The sequence below is a fragment of the Molossus molossus genome, unplaced genomic scaffold (genome assembly GCF_014108415.1).
Source record: "Molossus molossus isolate mMolMol1 unplaced genomic scaffold, mMolMol1.p scaffold_m16_p_19, whole genome shotgun sequence".
Lineage (NCBI taxonomy): Eukaryota > Metazoa > Chordata > Mammalia > Chiroptera > Molossidae > Molossus > Molossus molossus.
The window spans coordinates 25328495-25350723 of record NW_023425354.1 but is presented as its reverse complement, the minus strand read 5'-3'; the positions used below and the strand labels follow the sequence as shown (position 1 = coordinate 25350723).

General features: G+C 45.0%; 2 protein-coding genes across 2 annotated transcripts in view; one reads left to right on the top strand and one right to left on the bottom strand.

The window, feature by feature from the left end:
- ABCC3 (ATP binding cassette subfamily C member 3) overlaps positions 1–3087 on the top strand; it is a 34218-nt gene extending 31131 nt beyond the window's left edge. The window contains exons 30-31 of the mRNA XM_036268398.1: positions 437–631; positions 2676–3087. Coding sequence (XP_036124291.1) covers positions 437–631; positions 2676–2784 — 304 coding nt within the window. The 3' untranslated portion in view covers positions 2785–3087. The remainder of the gene's footprint in view (positions 1–436; positions 632–2675) is intronic.
- Positions 3088–5006: 1919 nt separating this feature from the next.
- Positions 5007–17286, bottom strand: ANKRD40 (ankyrin repeat domain 40). The gene is made up of 5 exons (XM_036269603.1): positions 17153–17286; positions 10434–10582; positions 9562–10044; positions 8050–8231; positions 5007–7380 (listed from the first exon to the last, which is right to left on the bottom strand). The coding sequence occupies exons 1-5, from the start codon at positions 17284–17286 to the stop codon at positions 7234–7236; spliced, it is 1095 nt and encodes a 364-aa protein (XP_036125496.1). The 3' UTR covers positions 5007–7233.
- Positions 17287–22229: the final 4943 nt, after the last annotated feature.

The following is a 22229-nucleotide window of genomic DNA, read 5'->3' as shown; positions in this document are numbered from 1 at the left end:
GCCCCCATTGAGGTTGTGTGGGTGGCAGCCACTCGATGGGTCTCTCTCACATCGATGTTTCTCTCTCTCTCTTCCTCCCTTTTTCCCTCCCGTTCTATCTGAAGATGAATGCAAAAATGTCCTCAAATGATGGTTTAAAAAAAAAAAAAGAAAGAAAGCAGAGAAAGAAGAGGCGGGTGCCAGAGACAGACTGGAGGTCTTAGTGTTGTTGAGTACGGGTTCTACCCTCAAGGCCCCTCACTAATCCTGCGGTGTCCAGACCTTGACTCTGACTCCCGGTCCTGGAGGACAGGGCTGAGGTAGAAATGAAAGAGGTTAGACAGAAAGCCAGTCCTGGGCTGTTGGGTAGGAACAGAGATAGAGACAGTTTGGAGAGTGAGGCCTGGGGGCAGGTTGAGGGTGCCCAGTTTGAGATGTCTGCCTTCCCCATTCCTAGTGTGGGTCAGCGGCAGCTCATGTGCCTGGCCCGAGCCCTCCTTCGCAAGAGCCGAATCCTGGTTTTAGACGAGGCCACAGCTGCCATTGACCTGGAGACCGACGACCTCATCCAGGCGACCATCCGCACCCAGTTTGAGACCTGCACGGTGTTGACCATTGCACATCGGCTCAACACCATCATGGACTACACCAGGTGGGGCACCAGAACCCAAGCAGGGAGGGCCGTGGTAGGGTCACCTGGGCCACTGGGGAGGTTATCTGGATGTGTGACCTTGGGCAATTCGATGCACCTTCCTGAACCTCTGTCTCTCAGGGTTATAGCAAGAGTCAATGAAGTAAAGCGTCCCGAGTGCAGGAGATCCTGGGAAATGTTGGTTTCCTCCCCAGCTCCTTACTGTAATTCTCCCTAGTACCATTTCGTCAGAGGATTAGGAAGGAGGCCTTGTCCTTGGAATCTTATGGCTTCTTTAGAGAGGCAGCTCACTCAGCCAAAAGGAAAGACTGTGACCTATTCCTTCACTGTGCCCAATGTCAAAGTGTGGTGCTGGAGGACAAGGGGAGGGTCTGAGTGACTCAAGCCTCATGGAAGTGAGCTGGTGCTGGCTCCGCAGGCTGGCCCCTCAGGGAAATGGTCACTCGGAATGAAGGAGAGGAGGCAGGACTCAGCCACAAATCTCTGCTGAAGGAGGATGGTGCAAGTACGTGGACAGACCTTCATTCACAGAACCAATGCCCACGGGGTGTGGGAAGGCGAAGACGGTGCCATGGACAGGGCAATGGGCAGCTGTTGTCCCTCTTTCAGAAGTGTTCCCACACAGCCCCCAGGGGCTTGGGCACCGAGCTACGGATGCCCTATGCTATGGTCTGTCTGTTCCATCCCTACCCCACCCCAACCCCCATTCCCATCCAGGACCCCACTGGAAGAAGAGAAGGGAGGGTGGGCAGAAAGTACTGGGCGCTGGGTCCAGATAAGGGACAGGGCTGGCTTAGAGTACCTGTTTTGAGACCTAACGGAAAATGGTTTTCACCAGCAGCCCTGAGGGGAGAAGGCTCAAACTAACCTTGGGAGTGGGAAGTTATTCATTCTAGCGGGGCTGACAGAAATGAATCAAATAATCATGCCACTGAACATGTAATCAGAGCCTTCAGGAAGGAAGCAGGGGTCCGGAGGAGCGGGGTGGGGCGGGGGGCAGTTTACCCAGGGCAGCCAGGACACTTTCTCTCCTAAGGAAGGGAAGCCCCAGCCAGGCCCTACAGGATGAGTAGGAGTTGGGAAGCAGGGGAAGAGATAGGGTAGGGAGGAAACTGAAAATGTCAGGCCAAGGATGCAACACATGCAAAGGCCCTGAGGTAGGAAGGCACATGAGCCAGGGTGCAAAAAGTGAAGATGGCAGTAGAACCAAGATGAGGAAGAGAGAGACAGACCCCACTCTGCTGCCTTTCTAGGACCATGGTAAAGCATCACATACCTGAAGTGCAATGAGAAGCCCCTGAAGGGAGAGGGCAGTCTCCTGGGCTCCAGTATGGGAAGTGGCCAGGCAGTGATGCCCACAGACACACTCCTTCCCGGGACATGTTTCTGGGTGCCCCATAGCTGGGGAAACAGAGTACAGTCTATACCCTCCCATCCAGAGGCATCTCCCCAGGCTTAGAAGAGCCTTTTCCACTCCTGCCTCACCCTAGGAGCCAGCCTGTCGGCCCTGTACTAGGTGCACCCTGTGATTATCCCGGGCCCAGGTCTGACGGTTGTGTGTGGGCGGGGGGAGATCCACCCATCGGCAGCGGCCAGATTTGCAGCCAAAGCCCCAGATTCCAGTGTCAGGGCTCATTGCAGCCCGGTTTCCCGCCGTGTGCCTTTGTGAGTTGGCACAAAGCAGAGGGAAGTACACAGGGCCCAGCGCACAGGCCCGTGGCTCCCCCATGCATAGTCCTGTGACCCTGGCCAGAAGAAAGGCTCATTAGGGAAGGTTTTTGGAGCTCTGACCAAAAGAGATGAATAGGAACCTTGTGTTTGATCCTAGAAACTGCCTTATCTGCTAGGAGAGCAAACGGAGAGGCTAAAATAACCAGCCTTGCAAGTGTGCAAATGTGGCATCGCAGCTGTGTTGGGTGGGTTGGCTACAGTGGGAGAGTTGGCATGTCACTGCAGGGCCTAAGCAGTACCCAGAAGGGCGAGGCTGGGCTGCGAGGCCAGGTCCGGGCTGACAGAGACCTGACCGCTTCTTTTCTCTGTCTAGGGTCCTCGTCTTAGACAAAGGGACAGTAGCTGAATTTGATTCTCCGACCAACCTCATTGCAGCCAGAGGCATCTTCTACGGGATGGCCAGAGACGCTGGACTTGCCTAAAATATATTCCTGGGATTTCCTCCTGGTCGTTCCTGGTTTTCTTCAGAAAGGGAAAGGACACCAAATATGTCTGCAGAATAAACCTGACAGCAAATGCTAGATTTCTGCTCCTGTGAGGCTCTTCACAGGGTAACCGAGCTAAATGCTTTAGATGAGGAAGTGAGGCCCAAAGGTGCCCGACACGCCCAAGGTCACAGATGGTATAAGGCCAAGTTCAGACCAGTCCTGGGTCTCCTGATTCCCAGTCTCTTGTTCTTTTCCCACTATACTGCTCGCAGTCGTTTCATGGAATGACCTCCCTATCCCTGGATGATTTCTCATATTTTATATTCTGAAGTGTTGTTTTTTTTTAAATAAAGCTTTTTCCAGAAGATTGCCAGGGCAGGCCGTCCCTGAGAACTGAGTCCTGTACTCGGGAGTGCTGGCCTGAATCCATTAAAAGTGCTGCACTGGTGAAATGAAGCTGCGTGGTCAGTCACACACACACACACACACACACACACACACACACACCCCGATGTAAGCTTTCTCTGCCCAGCCACAGGTGTGGGGGTTAGGACCTCTGGAGGAGGCAGGGAGGAAGGGGGGGAGCGGAGGTAGACTTTATTATCCATCTACATGGTTAGAATTATCTGAAGGCTTCAGACCCAAGAGCTTTGGGCTGGAAATGTTGTCTTCACAGCCAAAATTCACTGGGTCCTCGCCAGTAGTTCCTGCTCTGCTCTGCAGATACTATAAAAAGGTGAGAAATAAAGCTCCTGAAAGCTGACCCGAGGCCTCTTGGGAAAGCTGTGTGAACACCTCCACGTTTCTGTCCTCCCTCGGACCTCCAAGCCTGCTTCTCTAGGGGCTGGAAGGTGCCCGGTGCTTTAATTCCTCCCTCTTTAGAAGTCCGTTCGAGACAGGTCCCCATAACCAGTGAGGCCTCCGAGTCCTTCGGCCCCCTCAGTTCGGCTGAAGCTGAATGTGAGAGGAGCACAGGGCAGCCCAGAGGCTGCCCCTGCCTTGACAGTCCCAGGCTGGTAAATGACAGGACGGGTGAAATAACTGCTTTCTTGAGCAAGCCAGTGATTTATTTTCTGCGGGTCAGTCTGTATGCAAGACCTTATATTTGGAACGGATCTCTCCTCTTTGTTACCCAAGTTTTCTGGTCTCCCCTTTCATGTCCTCATTCTGGGCGTGATGTGACTGATGGGTGATGGTTTGCAGTAGGTGTGTCGATGGTTCCCTTGGTCTGGTTTTGCTCCCTGCATTGGGTCAGCCTGTGCTGCAGGACCATTTGTTAAAGGTTAATTACATTTTTTTTTTTGGCAGGCTCTTTTGGCCCAGGATGTTTATGAGTGTATGGAAGAAGACTTCCATCCTTGATAAAGCAAGTATGAAAGCACAAATGCCCAAATTATTCTTCCTCTGGTTGGTGCTAAGAGAAGGTCTCTGCTATGCTCCCTGATTTATTAGATCAATTTGGCATGACGTCTGCTCTGTGAGGCTCTAGCTGCCTAAACCAACAGAAACACAGCTTCATTCAGCATCCTTCTCAGCTGAGGATCTGAAGGTGTAAAGCTGTATTTCCCTCTTCTGTCTGGGGAGCTTGCTTCTGAGCGCATTGAGGCCCTGACAGGTGCTGACAGCCCAAAGGAGAGGCTCAGTTGTGTGAAGTAAATAGGATAATCAGAAAACGTGGTTAATAGAGGATGACCCCCATCTAGCTGGCTCAGCTACTCCGGGGAAATGAAGCTGACTGCTGTGAACTAGGAGGAAAGACACCGCACAGATATGTCTCCGGTGCCACTGACGGGCACGAGCACCACAGCAGCAGCACGGAGGAGGCTGGGGACGGGGGGACACCGGTCCTCCCATTCTTCCTCCAGAGCAGACTGTCCAACAATTTGAAACTCTATGATTAGAAGTATAGAGCAGTTGCCCTGGCCAGTTTGGCTCAGTGGTTAGATTGCTGGCCCACAGACCAAAGAGTCACGGGTCCGATTCTAATCAAAGGCATGTACCTTGGTTGCAGGTTCGATCCCCGGCCCTGGTCAGGGTCATGAGGGAGGAAAATAATCAATGTGTCTATCTCACATTGATGTTTCTCCCCCCCCCACACACACCCATCTGAAAATCAATGGAAAAATATCCTCGGGTGAGGATAAAAAAAAAGGAAGTATACTGCTGTTTAGGAGGCCAAAATTAAAGAATATGGGCTCGGTCAGTCAATATTTAATTTTAATAATACTTGTTATATTTGAACAGTCAGCAATGCACAAAGAAAATTATCTTCAGTGAGTGTTTGCCCACAGTATGAACACATGCTTTAAATATGCAGTGGAGAGGTGGGGTGAATTCACAGTTAACAAAACTAAAAAAAAATCTTTGTTATAAATTACACAAAGCATATAAAAATATTTCTCTGAATGCATAGATTAAGACTTTAAACTCACCTACCAGCAACTGTGCAGTCTTATCCGACGGCCATACCTAGGAGTCACTGGACCACAGAGGACTTTATACAGAAGAGAGACCGGTGTGCGGTCCATCTCTCATCTGAGCTGCCAAGCCCCTGGCTCCCTCTGTTCCGTAAGCCCTGGAAATGGCCTGGACTACTCCTCTGCAGACCACCTCCCAGCCAAGGGCCTCCCCTGCTTCTGAATCTCTAATTGCTAGAAGAGATTTAACCCCAGTGATTTAGACATGAATTAATACTGAATTTATTTTCTCTAGGACAGAACTAATCTTAATTTTATCATTAAACTTTTTTAAAGGAAAGTGGGGGAAAGATTACTATGTCTAGATAAACTAGCTTCTGATTGGTTGAAACACAAGGGAGGTTTCTTTTTTAAAGTACTTCAGAGAAAGGGATTAATAAGTAACCTTTACTCTGCCATGCAAACACTGGACAAGGGTAAGTCACCATCAGTAAATGCTGGAATACAGTTTAGTCACTGAACAGCGTGACTCCATGAAGCTGGCCTTGCAAACACCTCAACCTCAGCTCAGCATTTGGGCAGCAGCAGGAGGCTGTCATCTTAGCACCACATTCTCTTCCACTGACATTTTCTGCACATTCTCTCTCAATCGTGTTCCAACAAAATTAACAGTTAGGAAGTTAAGTTTCTTTGGAAACTATAGGCACTATGGGGAAAAATCTTCTTAAGACAGCAGAGATGCTCTTCAACAGCTGGCCCCAAACCCTGCTCTCCTGACTCTGTGCTCATTCTTATCTCTCAAGTTAAGCTTTTTGTTTCAACAAGACTGTGGCGTTTCTTTTCACATGAATGACACTGGAGGGAAGGAAAAGAATTCTTGAATGCATTCTTTTAAAAAATTTTTATGCCATGTTCAAGAGTTTAATCAGCTGTGTGTTTTTTCCAGAACAAAGTCTGGTAGACTCACGATTGACTTTGTTAGGGATAATGGATTGATGGGGGTCATGGGGGATCCCTAAGATCAAACAATTTGTTTAAAAAAAGCAACAGATTTCAGAATTGTGTAAAAATTCTAATAATTTCAAAATAACCTTTATCTTTGATACAAAAATAAATATTCTAACTCCTTTAGCTCAGTTTCCCACAATAACCTTTAAAACAGCTACAGATTCAGTCTCAAAAATTGCTTTTCATTTCTAGTGGAAAATGAAAGTGGAGAACATGGACAGGCAATGTTTGTGCTCTTCTCATATGGTGCAATTAAACACAGAGATGGCAGGAATCATTTCAGTTTATAAAAAAAAAGTGGTTGCTCTTTTGGAAGGCATCGGAGAGCCCTCTAGTGACCACACAGGGGAGTTAATGCAGAGATGACTGTCTAGGGCTAGGCAATGGCTGACTAGAGACAGAAAAGCAGTCATGAGTGTTTACAAAGCAAAATGTGGGGGAGGGGAAGCTCTTTTGGTTAACAGCATATTTACAATTAGGTAACTGTATTCTTAAATACTTTTAACCTGAGTAACATTTATAAATATGTTATATGAAACCTCACAGCCACAAGTCACACTGAAACCCATTTGTCTAGTACCTGCGCTTTCCCATCAGTTCACATTTCAGGAGAGTTGTGAGCATGCAATACCAAGAAAAGCGCATCCTGGCCCTTCAGGAGCACTGTCAACAGGAATGGCTAGAAATAGGCTCCGCTCTCCCAGCTTCTGCTTAGACAACTGTCTTACATTCTGCACGTAAAACACTGGAATACAGAACCGTCGGCTCTGCCTCTCCATACCACTTCTCCACTGTTCACAGCTTCGAGCAATAGATTTATTGTGCACCAAGAGGCTTGGAAGAGTGGCACCGCTGCGTGGGGGTCGGGGGCTTCCTACCTTGGCAGAATAATGTTAGTGTACACTATCAGTGGCACCAGGGGCCCTCCAGCATCCAAGGCATTTAGATCAATGGCTTGTCCTTGGCCCAGAGGTGACACGCACTGTCATGATACTCAGTGACAGAAGTCCCTGCTGCACTAGTAAGTCAGTTTTGAAGCTCTCCTGTTGTAGCAAGGCCTTTCAGTCAGTGTGGATGCAGCATTTCTGAACAGAAAATTATTTTCACTTATTGTTAGAACCAGTTCCAGCTCTTGGAAATCTTGGAGTCGAGCAACATCTTTGTCCTAAAACAAAAATAGGTTAATCAGATTAAGAGGAGCCACTTGTCTCTATATATTTGGTATGCTGTGTTGAGTTGATACCAGTATCTTGGCTCATTTTAAAGCCTGAAGGAAAAAAAAAGAAAAAATCCCCATGGCAGGCTGTCAGTGACAGCGTAGGAATGTCCCCAGGGGTGTGAGCCAGGTTGGAAAAGTAGACGCCCTTATCAGCAGCTGCTACAGGATGAGCACACCATGAAGGGAGAGGCAATGCAGGAATCAGTTTTATTCAGGTGCTCTGAGAAGCCAGAAGCCTGATGTTCCAAAAACCCAGAGATGTTGGGAGGACCACACATGTATCTATGTGGGTTTGCCCTATAATTTAACCTCATTCTGATAGTGCACTAAGGTAATCCTTTTAGATCACTACAGAAACAACTGAAAACAGATACGTGTGAATGGTAATTCAGAAAATTCTCTCTGGTATCCTACGACTTTCAGAAAGGCCAATGTCCCTATAGACCCAGTAGAGGGAAAGAAAGCTCAATGATTGTATTTGGAAAACCACCCTTTGTTCTTTTTCTATTATCTTTTTATTCTTCAACTATGACTCATATAACCAAGAAGGAGACTGGGTCTTTTCCAAATGCAAAAAAGCAACCAACCACCCATGCTTGACAGACCTTTCCTTACCTTTCTTACCAGAGTATTGGGTAACTTTCTGATCTTCTCCACTTGATCTGGATTAACACCTAGCTCACAGCAACTCACTCTGAGCAATTCTTGGTAGGTGAGCTCCTGTCGGTCCAGTTCAATTTCAATAAAATCATTTTCTCGAAGAGATGGGTTTTGAATCCTTACTTTGAGTACTAGCTCTGGGGAAAAAAAAGGGGAAAATGTTAATGAGTGGTTCTGGCATAATCAGCCCATGTAATGTAAGATCTTTTCCAGAAGATGGCTGTACTCACTCACGTCTGTGCCACCCAATGAGAGAAACTAGGCACCATCGGCAAGATTTGCTCGAGCCCAGTCCCGGTTCTGCTGGCACAGCTTCCTGCACTGTCCTCTCTACTTCTAAGTCTGTGTGTGCTTCAGAAGTACAGAGCGGGGTGGAGGTGGGCTGGGGAGGGCACAACCCTCACAACTGTATAGAGGATAATTTATTTCTGCTGCTGGAACTAGGGAGGTAAAGGCTTAAGAATGGGTTTGGGAGTCAAGCTGCACATAAGCAAGGAAAGGAGAAGAGCACTGAAAAGAATCATGGGCAAGATACGGTACGTGGATTACTCTAAAAAGGGTGACCAATTTTGGATCTAAAGGTGTTTATGGAATATGCAATTCCTTTATTAAACACAGTAAAAGGGCAAAAAGCTACTAATAAAAATTAAAGTCTAATTATGATTTGAATACAGTACACATTAATAAAGGAGGAGTTTTGGCTCTGGGAGTAAACATCTTGCTGTACAAGAAAGTAAGGTAGTTCTCCAAGAAGGATGGGACATGTCCAAGAGACACGAGAACTGGCTTGAAGAAGCTCCCTCTGTACAAATGTGGCATAATTTAAACTAATAGTGATGGATTATAACCCAATGAAGCAAACAAGAACCTCTGAGTTCATACTGATACATAAATGGAGGAGAAGGGAAAGCCCTTTACAGTAGAACACCAACTAATAAATAATGAAAATCATATTCTACAAAATAATTGACCTGTACTCTAAAAATATTGAGGTCCAAAATGATAAAGACTGAGAAAATGTTCCAGATTAAAGGAGATTAAACCAACATGACAACTAAATGTTATGGGTGACCCTGGGCAGGGGGCAGGGGTGGAGGGAGTAAAGATAGCTATAAAGGGCATTGTTGAGACAAGTGTCAAGATTTAAATATGTACTATGGATTATAGAACAGTATTATATATCAAGGTTACACTTCCTAAATTTGATCAGTACTGTGGATAAGTATATAAAAGACTATCCTTGTTCTTAAGAAATACATACTTAAGCAGTTCAGGGTAAAAGGGCAAAAGGTAAATAATTTGTGAATCTAAATAAAGAGCGTTCCTTGTACTAGTCTTGCAAGTTTTCTGTAAATCTTTAATTGTACTCAAAATAAATAAATCCCACCCGCAGAAAACCAGGAAGTGAAGCACTAGCCCTCTGGATCCTCTGCCTGTTTGCAGAGGCGGTTGCTGATGAGGAGTTACCTTGCATATTGAATGGAAATGCTCCAGTAAAGAAAAATGGCTGGAATGCGGGCGCTGGTCCTGTAAATGTCCCATTTTGAGGCTCCAGAGACACTGGTGGCTTGGACGGAACAGAAGAGAACAGAGATCGGCTCTGACTCACTGGAGGCTGACAAACAGGACCTGGTTTTGTGCTTTCGGGTGTTCTGAGTATAGCAGAGGGGGCAGACACATCCCCATTTTGAACCAGTGCCAAAGAGGTGTGGTCTCGTGGAAAGGCCCCTAGTAGGGGAGGTTCCCCAGTGGGGAGCAATGGAGGAGAGCCATCTCCAGGGGGTGATGCGGAAGGTGTGGAGGGGCCCCCGTTCTGTAGCTGGGCCGAATCCTCTGCCACAGGGGTATAGATAAAAGGGAAGGCTGGGTTGGCCAAATAATTGGGAACAAAGGGCAGTTCTGACTCCTTCTTCATCTGAGGGAGGTTGTCACCATTGTCATCATCTTCCACTTAAAAAAAAAAAAGAAAACACAGAATCTTTACATAGTCCTTTAAAAATTACCAAGAAAAGAGTGTCTTGTGAAAGCTAGTGTTCTTTGGTATATGACAAATACTCTGGTCAGTATTTAGTGCCTCTTTAAGTCAGGAGAAAAAGAATATTTCATTATGTTTATGATGACCATTTTTATCATCTTAAATTTTACAGATTAAAAAAATAAAACCTTATGATGCCTACCTTTCCAGAAACAACACAGAATTACTATCTTGGCACAGTAATACAGTCTTTGCTTTTAGAAACAGACTGGCTGTTTGAATGGCATCAAGAATGCAGCCAATAATACCACAAGTCTTAAATTAGTTTGATAAAATCAAAAGCTGCCCCAAAACACAGACTCACCTCCCATCATCGTTTTTATTTCTCTCCTTGATGTTAATTGAACCGGCATTTCTCCTTTTGTGGTAAGAATCTCTTTGTCAGCTCCCGATTTTAACAAGTAAGAGACCACCTGACTATGATTGCGTTTACATGCCCAGTGTAAACAGGTCCTGTCCCAAAAAAAAGGGGAAAAAAGAGTGATTTAAAAAGAGGAGAGGTGATTTGGGATTTCAAATTCTACATGTTAATAAATAAAATATATGCAAGATTTCAGCTGGAACCAGGAAACCAGGCTGGTAATCTCAACTTTTCTTTACAGAAAGCAGATGATCAAAATATTTAGTATGCTTCAAATTTATTTTTAAATTTCATTTCTGGCCCTTGGGAGAAACTAATTTCTCTGGGAGCTTTAATTTCAATGGCTTCCAGAAGGCTGACAGGCTGGCTGGCTGGCTGGATAACTAATGGTATTGCTGAGTGTTAGTCTATCAGTGTTGCTCATTAGATTGTCACAATCCCTTTGAAATATATCTTTATGGTGCCACATTCCTTTTTAGGGACTATGGAAACTTGCTTTATATGTATCAGATATTACTTGAAGATTAAATATTACCAGGCCAATAACCATCTCTTATCTACAAGCTTGCTCTGCTATTAAAATTATTAGTAGTAATATAGAGAATATTCCTGTCTGAATCTCAGTTGCTTGCTCCCTTTTCTTCTTTTTCTTTCCTTTACACTCACACACACACCAAAAAACGTTTCCAAATTCCCATTTTTTAAAAAGTTGGCTTCTCTTTTTCTCTCCAGAAGGCTACAAACATACCCTCATCTGCTTAAATGTAAAGCCCCGCACAGACTTTCATTCCTAAGGCATCTTAAAAATGTGTATCAACCACCACAATTTCAAGAACTCTTCTACCATACTAGACTCATTTAAGTAAAACTAACTAATATTGTGCACATAGAGGTTATGCACACACTGAAGGGCTATTATTTTAACACTGTATAGACATATAATTAGCATGCCAGCAAAAACTCCATCCTTTTTTTTTTTTTATCCTCACCCGAGGACATTTTTCCATTTTTTGTTCAGATAGAGTGGGAGGGAGAGAGAGAAACATCGACATGAAAGGGACACATTGAGTGGTTGCCACCCACACGACCCAACCAGGGCCGGGGACAAACTGCAACCTAAGTACATGCCCTTAGCGGGAACTGAACCCGGATCTCTCTGGACTGCAGGTCGACTCTCTAACTGCTGAGCCAAACCAGCCAGAGCTCCATGTTAACAGAAATGAAAGGATTCAGAGCTACTAAATTCATCCCCAGTTATCAAAGCTGTATGATATTATGGAAGGAAAAGACTTTTTCCCACTGTTTTCAAATGTCCTCATTTACTAACTCTCTAATTGAACTGAGATAAATCTTTTTTTTTTTGTATCCTCACCCGAGGACATTTTTCCATTTTTTGTTCAGACAGAGTGGGAGGGAGAAGAAGAGAGAGAGAAACATTGACATGAAAGGGACACATCGAGTGGCTGCCACCCGCACGACCAACCAGGGCCGGAGACAAACTGCAACCGAGGTCCGTGCCCTTAGCGGGAACCGAACCTGGGTCTCTCTGGACCGCAGGCTGACGCTCTAACCGCTGAGCCAAACCAGCCAGGGCTGAACTGAGATAAATATCTTTAGAGCATATAAGCAAATACAGGTATGATAAAGAATAGAATATATATGCCCTGGCCTATGTGGCTCAGTTGAGCGTCATCTATGCACTGAAAGGTGGCCGGTTCAATTCCCAGTCAGGACACATATCCAGGTTGCAGGTTTGATTGCTGATCAGGGTATGTACAGGAGGCAACTGATCAATGTTTCTCTCTCACTTCAGTGTTTCTCTCTCTCTCTGTTTCTCTCTCCCCCTCCTCCACGTCTCCCTTCCTCTCTCTCTAAAATCAATAAATATATATAAAAGAATAGTCGTTTGGCTCAGCAGTAGAGCATTGGCCCATGGACCAATGAGTCATGGGTTCGATTCCGGCCAAGGGCACATACCTCGGTTGCAGTTCATCCTCGGCCCTGGTCAGGGTCATGCAGTAGGCAATCAGTCGATGTGTCCCTCTCACATCGAAGTTTCTCTCTCTCTCTCCCTTTCTCTCCCTCCCACTCTATCTGAAGATAAACAGAAAAATATCTTGGGGTGAGGATCAAAAAAATAAAAAGAATAGAAGATATGTTCAATAGTGAGAATTAGGTCACTCACCTGGGAGATAGAATATCTAGAAAGTTCATTTGGTTCCAGGAAAAAGCTGGGTACCCTGACATTTATGACTTACAGAATGCTAGCTTATCTGACTGGCTGGGAGCAACACCACTGATGTTTCAGAGTGACATTCTAGAATATTATTCATTAAAATTAGACTAGTCAAGTGCTTTTCAGGTACACTCTATGACAAAGTGACTGTCAATTTGGGAAAAATAAGGAAAGAGTCTTGATCTAGACTTCTACAACATAAGCTCCATGAAGATAAGGAAGAATCTGTTTGGGCATACAGGTGCTTAATTAGTATTTGCTGAATGAGTGAACCAAGACAAGATAGATATTGCTAGAAGTGGAAGGATAAAATGCATCCTTGACTCTGGGCAAACTGCAGCCAACAGTGTGTTTGTGTGCAGATGTCTATAGCATAGGCTTGGAGAGTAAGTAATTATAATAAGTGAGCACTCAAGAATGGAGCTGCCCAGCTGGTGTGCCTCAATTGGTTAATTGTTGTCCATCCCATGCACAGGGAGGTCACGGGTCCAATTCTCAGTCAAGGCTCATGACCGGGTTGTGGGCTCAATCTCTGATTGGGGGCATGCAGGAGGCAGCCGATCCATGTTTCTCTCTCATTGATGTTTCTATCACTCCCTCCTCCCTTCCTGTCTCTGAAATTAATTTATATATAAGTTAGGTTAAACTATTTTTTTAAAAAAAGAATGAATAAAGCATGATGAGAAAAATATGTTCCCTTTTGGAAATAAGTGCTCACTTGCTAATAGTAAATCATGACAAACTTGTTCATGACAAGCTTGAGAGTGAAGGAGGTAATTTACTGCCCGTGGGTTTGAGATACTATGGGACAAAGCAACTAACTAAAGTATCACCATGTAAAATGGGGTTAAGTCAACACGGCTCCCATCCCACAGCCCTGCGCCCTGACTGATCATCATTTACAGTCCAGACCTGTGTGGCTCTGAGCAGTCATAACTCAGAGCCACTGCAACCAGGCAATATTTTCAAATTCTTCCTGAGCCATTATACTTGTTCCTTAAAGCCAAGGGGTGTGCATGACACTTAAATTATAGTTGATGTGGGAGTTCTATCTTTGAACTTTAGCTCTCTAAGCTTTAAATTTGCAGTCAGAATATCCTATTAATGCTGGGAAGTATTTCAGACCAGAAGCCCTGGGCATCATTCATCAGTGCTGAAATTGTGGTTACTGAGCAACTAAGAACGAAAGCAGTAACCATTCTGCTTTTCTATGCTAGAGAGTAAGCTTTTTGAGGCTAATCTTTATACCCCATTATCCAGCACACTGCTTATAAAATAAACACAGATATAATGCTTTACATGCTGGACACTGGTCTCAAAGCAATACATATATTAACTTATTTAATCCTCTAAACAACCCATGAATTAAGTACTATTATCAAAGTTCCCTCCATTTTCCAGATAAAGAAACTGAGGCAGCCAGTAAATAAATAAGCAAAACAAATAGTATGGTTGGTGGTTATGAAGTATTGTTATTAAGTGTTATAGGGGCAATAAAGCAAGGAAAGGAATTAGGGGATAACAGAGGTAGGGGAGAGGCATGGTGCAATTTTAAATTGAGGGCCAAAGAAAGGCTCACCAAGGTCACATCTAAGCTAAGACCTAAAGGAGGTGAAGGAGCAAACACATTTTAGATGGAAGAGAAAACACAAAGGCCTTGAATCAGGGTTGTGCCTGATGTTTCAGGAAAAGCAAGGCCAGGGGAGCAGAATACAGAAAGCAAGGTGAGAAATCCAGAGATGAGGCATAGAGGTAAGGAGGGAGGATCAAGAGACAGGAGTAGTGCCCTGGCCGGTTTGGCTCAGCGGTTAGAGCGTCCGCCTGCGGTCCGGAGAGACCCGGGTTCGGTTCCCGCTAAGGGCATGTACCTCGGTTGCAGTTTGTCCCCGGCCCTGGTTGGTCGTGCGGGTGGCAGCCACTCGATGTGTCCCTTTCACATCGATGTTTCTCTCTCTCTCTCTCTTCCTCTCTCTTCCTCCTACTCTATCTGTACAAAAAATGGAAAAATGTCCTCGGATGAGGATTAAAAAAAAAAAAAAAAAAAAAAAAAAAAAAAGAGACAGGAGTAGAAACTGTAGGACTCTGTGGGCTCTTACTTAGAGTGAGATGGGAGCCATCAGAGGGTTCTGAGCAGAGTGAAATGATCCAAATTACGCTTTAAGTTAGGATCCCTCTGGCTGCTATGTTGAAAAAGATTGTTGGGGATAAGGGCAGAAGCAAGGAGACTAGTTAGGAGGCTACTGCAATGATCCAGGTGACAGAATGAGGGTGGCTCTGTGCCAGATGCGTAGTGGTAGAGCCAGTAAGAAGTGGTCAGATTCTGACTATAGCTGAAGGTGGGTCTGGCAGAATTAGCTGATTGACTGGATGTGGGGTGAGGGAAAGACCAGAAACAAGGTTAGCACTGAGGGTTCTCTGGCCTGAGCACCTCAGGTGTTTAGATGAGGAGGACACCGAGGAGCAGGGCTGGAGCCAGTTAGGGGATGAAAGCAGACCAGGAGTTCAATCTTTAATGCATTGAATTTAAGGTGCCTTTTAGGTATCTGTCCCAATAAATCTATGAGAAGCCTCTTCAGGTTACTTCAGATTCAACTTACATTAACTAAACACCGTTAAAAAACAAACAAAATTCAACTGAGTAAATTTGAAGATCTAATTGACCTTATTAAATAATTCATGAATCGGGCAGCATCCCATCTAGCAAATAGAAGGGCGCTCCAAGCTGTACAAAATGAAAGGTCTTTATAGGCAGAAATTGAGCGGGACAAGAAAGTTATGGGCATATGGCAAGAATGGATCTTTTTTCCCCAGGCAAGTGCATTTTTCTTTGGGAGCAGCAGGACTCTTACTAGGTAAATAACCTCAACAGTGTTGATCAGGTAATTCCTAATCTGACTGGTTTAAGGTCACATTTCTGGGAGGGGCTGAAACTGCAATAAAGTCTTGGTTTACTGTCCTTGGGCCTATAGTTCCTTTTTTCAAACAGTACCTATAATGTGGCAGGCACTATGGTTAGAAAATTGGGGTCTGGAGTCCGATGGTTGGCTCATTTCCCAGCTCCACTAGTTACTGTACTTAATCTTTTGGGCCTCAGTTTCCTCATCTGTAAAATGGAGAGAATAACCAAAGCTAAGTCCCTGAGTAGTTGTGAATGACAATACATGTAAAGTGCTTAGAACCTCATTTGTGCTACTGAGTAAGCTCAGCAAATGTTAGCTATTTATATTATACCTCATCTCGTTAGATGCTCACAACACTCTTCTAAAATAATTGGAAAATGAAGTGACTCCAGGAAGTTTGAAGAGCTAGGCAGGAATGGAGAACCTGCAGGAACGACCAGGCTCATTCATCTACACAACACTGCCTCCCAGTGCCAGAACAGTGATTCACAGCTTGTGTACCACCCAACAATACTCAGAACTAACAGCAAGCTTGTTTGCAAACACTTTTAAACAAACCAAAACAGCAGTATCCAGTTTCCTGGCTTTCTCAACAGCTACTCAGGCATTTTTCTTTAGGATAAGGAGGAAGACAGATTTGTGAGGAGTCAGGAAACCGGTTCCTAGTCCTGGCTATGACATTAATAGTTGTGAGACCTATGGCAAGTTATTCTCTGGGGTTGATCCCATCTCCAATCTCCCTTACTGTTGCAAATGTATGATTCCACTTAAAAAAAATAAAACATTTGCAAACTCACTTTAACTCTAAGCTAGCAAAATAGGCAGGATCAAATAAAAACTGAATTTAAACGTGAAGAGGGGACAATACCACATTCAGTACCTTAACACTAAAAATTTGACCACCAGCACATCTCAAAATGACTCATTTAATTGGGAAGGAATCAGTTACAGGCAGGTATCTAACGCCTTGGATCAAATTCTCTATTAGAAACTGTAACAGGAAAACAAAGCAAAACACTGTAGAATAGATGAATGAGGCTTCCCTCCACACGCAGCTGTAGGCAGCAGCAATCACTGCTGCAGAGACAATAGAGAAGCAGAACAGTGATGCAAGTGATTTTATTTCTGGTCTTGAGAAAAGAAATCGTGCTAGTTTATAAGATTCGTATTTGCTCAGTTACTTATGCTTTTTGCTCCACAGATGTGTTCTGCAAAAGCACCTAGGGCAAAACAATTCAACAATTGAACTGGGGTGAACTCCAAATTAGCGTGAGAACCATAGCCAGCACCGCTCAGGCCAAGTTAGCCAGGGGTCGAGTGGGCGCTGCCCGGGGAAGACCACGTGGGCCAGGATTTCGGCAGGCAGCGCGGCCCACGACACCAGACAGGGAGACCGGGGCTGGCCTCGAGAACGCACAACCTCGGAGGCCCCAGGCCACGCCATAATTGGCGTCCGAGGTCACGGGCGACCGCCCCACGGCAAGGCCCGCTGCTCTGACCCTGGTCTTCCCCCGCTCCCCACTTACCAGCCGTTGACCTCATTTTGAGAGTTCACATCCACCCCGCTCTCCACCAGTTTCTGCACCTCCCGAATGTCCCCCAAGGCCGCGGCCTCCCGCAGCCTCTCCTGCTGCTCCTTCTGCTCTAGGAGAGCGCTCATCTTCCCCGCGGCCCCAGGCCCCCGCCCGCCCTGCCCCGGGCCTGTCAGCGCCGCCGCCGCCGCGGACCGCTCCCGGCCATGGGGAGAGAGCGCGGGGCTCGCCCGCCCTGCTCGCGCCGCCGCCCGCGCCCGTCCCGGGGCTTCGGCTCCCTCTCGCCGCTCCCCCGCTGCTCCCCGCCCGCAGGCCCAAGCCTCCTCCCCGGCCGCGCCTCCCGCAGGCCCGCTCCGGGGGACCCTATTCGGAGTGACAACCCTGACCCAGATATTTTCCGTTCCTACCCCCGGTCCCGGCGCCGGGGCCGGCTGTTTATGTAACTGCTTCACAACATTATCTGTCGTGATTCATCGACTATTTTTAGACCTTTCCACTCCCACAGCTTCAAGGGAGGAGGCCAGACACATAGAAATTTTTAAAAAGCACATTTGAGAGCCAGAAAAGCCTTATCCTTTGGCGCAAGCTGTTTACCAGGCATCACAAATAACTGGTGGGTTTTTTCCCTCCAGTTCCTTTGGCTCTTTTTCCTTATTTGCGCCAACTCTTGCCCAGCAGGATGGGGAAATGGGCTGAAAAGCGATCCTATTATTATATGTCCATTATTGCAGAGATAGATTACACTGTTCTTTCTTCTTTTGACAGTGCTTGGGACCATTTAGTTCGAATATTTCTTTCTATTGCCGTTGTTTTACATCTCATTTCTTCTAACAGGAATTTCTTCTAACTCAGCTTTCAGGGAAAATATTTATATTGTGCCTAGAATCCATAAACTGTAAGTTATTACTGCTTATAAATCATAATTAATTACTCTTCATGAAGGCCATGTAAGGGGAAAAAAAGAAAGAAAAGAACACCAAAGAAGCTTTTTGGAGCTATCCTGGTCCTGATGCCAGGAGCTCCAGGGAAAGCTATGGTGTGGATATAAACAGCACTTGGCCTGACTCTGCCTAGTCAATCTAATGAGGCTCCAAGCCTGGTTGGCACTGCTTTACTACCCAGTGGGCTAAAAGGAAGATATTGTTTTGCCGAGCTCAGGTGCCTCTGAGAGATTTTCCAGTGTCACAGGATGGAACCTTGCAGATGGGGTCAGGAGGATTAAGGAAATAACCCTGCAGTGAAAAGGAGGAAGGCCTGAACAAAGAGAGGAGATGAACTAGGAAGGGACACATTTAGGCATGGAGTTTTCATTTTCTTCTCTTGGGGCTGCCCAGGGCCTGCACAGCAAGCTTTTTTTTTCTTGCTAGAGTTTAAGAAAACCAACAAGTCTGTTTATTGTGATAGGATAATCCACACAGTAACAGTGCACACCAGGTGGTGCTGAATATAAACTAACTGCTCACTGAAATTGACCTCCAAGGCAAATTGGCACTCTGAGCTTACATTTTTATTTGTCCCCCAATTTAAAATTTAATTCTCAGATCCAACATGATACTTCATCTGAACTGCCTTGCATGACACTGAAATTGGGTCCTTTAACACTATCTGAGTGACAGGGAAGTAGGTAGTAGCCTCTTTTTCAAAAAAGCAGTTTAAAAAATTTGGTAGTGACTGTGCTAAAAAAACTGTGAGCTCTTATTATAAGAATTTGTTTGTCAAATATCCCTTTCTTCAAAGGATTATAGCATGTGCCCTAGTATGACTGTTGAATCAGTGAATATTAATGTCTCCTTAAACTCATCCTCTAATTACCTCTAACTCCAATCTTTTACTTGTTATCCTTACATATAAAAATAAAAGCAAGACCGGCCTGTGTGACTCACTGGTTGAGCGTCAACCCCTGCACCAAGAGGTCACTGGATGGATTCCCAGTCAGGGCACATGCCCAGGTTGTGGGTCAAATCCCTAGTGGGGGGCATACAGGAGGTGGCCATTCAATGTTCTCTCTCATCGATGTTTCTATCTCTCTCTCCCTCTCCCTCCCTCTCTCTCTAAAAAAAAAAGTCAATAAAGAAAAAATTTTTTTTTAAATATTCTAGGCCCTGGCTGGTTTGGCTCAGTGGTTGGAGCATTGGCCTGTAGACCAGAGAGTCCCGGGTTCAGTTCCCGCTAGGAGCACATACCAAAAAAAAAACTTCTAAAAAATAAAATACAATAAAATAAAAACAAAAGCAAAACCTTTTCCACAAGCAACATTTCTAATCCTGGCCATAACTGAATGGAAGCCAATGGCTATTCTGTTGCTTCCATTTATTTATATTTTGTCTTTAAATTATATATATTATTTATATTTTATTCAACTCAATGGAATTAGTAAGCTGGCACCTTTTTGCTGGGCACTGTTCTAGTCACCGAAGATGCTGCTGCAAACAAATCAGCGCTGACTTCAAAGAATACACAGTCTATCAGGAAAGAAGAGGGAAACAACAGAATGTGATAAGTATTACAATAGAAACAGTTTGGCATATGGCATAGTGGTTGTGAGCATAGAGAGTGAAACCAGATTGCCTCTGTTTCCCCCACTGATTCCCCCCTCCCTCTCCCAGATTGCCTGTTTGTATCCCAGCTTTGTCTTTTATATAATCTTGGATGAGCTATTTAATCTTTCTGTGCCTCAAATTTTGTATCTGAAAAATAGGGATGATAATAATAGTATCTATTTTGCAGGATTGTTCTATGGAATGAATGAATGCATATGTGTAACGCCTACATCGGAAACAATGGATCATAGGTATGTTCCAACAAGTTTAAGTCAAGAAAGAGCCCCTGATAGGATTGGAGGGCAGTGGTGGTCAGGAAACAAAGATAGCACCCAGGTTTCTGGCTAAGTAGATAGAGCTGCCATTTACTGAGATTTGGGACAAAGCATGAAGAGAAGGTCTCAGGTACAGTGATTAATTCATTTTTTAGTCTGTTGAATTGAGCTTTCTGAAGACCTTTTATTACTACTATTGCTAGGCACTACTACTATGCTAAGTGCTGCACATGAATTATCTATGAATTATCTCATTTAGTACCCACAACAACTCCATGATGATGATGATGATGATGATGATGATGGTGGTGGTGATTTGAGGCACAGAGAGCAAGTAACTTGCCTAATGCCAAGCAGCTTAGTGACGGGGCAAGACTTTGAACTCAAGCAGTTAGACTCGAGAGCCCGTGCTTTCTTTTCTGATTTTCATTTAAGTGGAGATGCCCAGTAAACAGTTATGTATGGGTATGGTATTTAGGAAGGAGTTCTGGGGTAGTGATATGGATTTGGCTGTCATCAGCAAAAGGTGCTAGCCGAAGTTATGGGAAGGGAAGAGATGGCCCCAAGACAGTGTATCGAGTGCTGAGAGAAGACAGCCAAAGATAGAACCCAAAAAATACCCAACATTTTAATGATGGACAGAAGAGGAGAAATCCTCAAATGAGACTGAAGAGGAGCAGCTGGAATAGTAGGAGGAAAAGCAGAGGAGTAAGAGGGTGTGAAGGGAAAAAAAGTGATCCACAGGGCCAAATCCTATAGAAAAAGCAAGAAAAAAAAAGGACCAAAAAGTATAGAATGGATTTATCCCCAAGGAGGTTGCTGGTGACTGTGGAAAGGGAACTTGCCATGGAATGGTGGGGATGGCAGCCAGACTATCAATGGGGTTAGGAGTGAATCAGAGCTACCTCCTACATGTTATATATTGTGCCAGAATCTGAGAATACAAGGATGAATAAGAAATGTGTCTAACGTAAAGGAACTTGCACATAGTTCTGGCAGCTCAAAGTCCAAGATCAAGGTGTCAGCAGTTTTGGTTTCTCCTGAGGCCTCTCTCCTTGGCTTGCATATAGTATAGCCTTCTTGCGGCATCCTCACACGGTTTTTCCTCTGTGTTGCGCATCACTGGTTTCTCTCTGTGTGTCCAAATTTCCCGTAAGGACACCAGTTAGATTGATTTGGGACCCAGTCTAAAGGCTTCATTTTAATTTAGCCACCTCTCTACAGTCACATTCTGAAGTATTGGGGATAAGGCCTTGAATTCTTTTCTTTTTTTATCCTCACCCGAGGACATTTTTCCATTTTTTGTCCAGATAGAGTGGGAGGGAGAGAGAGGAAGAGACAGAGAGAGAGAAACATCGACGTAAAAGGACACAACAAGTGGCTGCCTCCCACACACACAACCCAACCAGGGCTGGGGCTGGGGGCAAACTGCAACCAAGGTACATGCCCTTAGTGGGAACCGAATCTGGGTCTCTCTGGACCACAGGTCAACGCTCTAACCGCTGAGCCAAACTGGCCAGGGCACCTTGAATTCTTTTCTATCCATTTTGCTTGGCTGGAGTCTTACCACCTTTTATGTCTTAAGTCATTTCCACAGAGAAGCTTCTCATTTGCTCTTTGTCAGACCCCTGCTTCAAGAGCTAGTGATTAAATTGACTCAAAATGTGTTGGGCCTCTTTTTCATGCCTCACATTGTATCAATTCATTTAATATTCACAATAACTTCATGTGTGTAGGGGACTATTATTATCATAAGCCCCATTTTGCAGATAGGGAAAGGAAGACAGAATGACAGAGCTGGGATTACTAAACCAGGGATCTGGCTTTCGCATCCGTACCTTTAATTTACTATGACTTATTTTAACATATTTGATATTATTTCTTTAGTGACTGTCTCCCTCACTAATACTCAAGGTCTGCGGGAGCAGGGGCCGTCTGAAAGGTTCAGAGTTTAGCTTCAAGAGCTTACCTGGCACGTAGTAAATAGTCAGGTAATTGTTAAATAAATGTATCAACAATTTTTTTTTTTTGGTATGTGCCCCTAGCAGGAACAGAACCCGGGACTCTCTGGTCCGCAGGCCAACACTCCAACCGCTGAGCCAAACCGGCCCGGGCAGTGTATCAACAATTTAAAAAATATTCCAGACTGGGAAGCATCAGGTACAGGACAGAATCTCTGTATTCTGCGCTACGTTGTAGGAACCGCATTATCTCTGCCTTGCTTTCCCACCCAGTGAATCAGGGCAATCGGGGTGC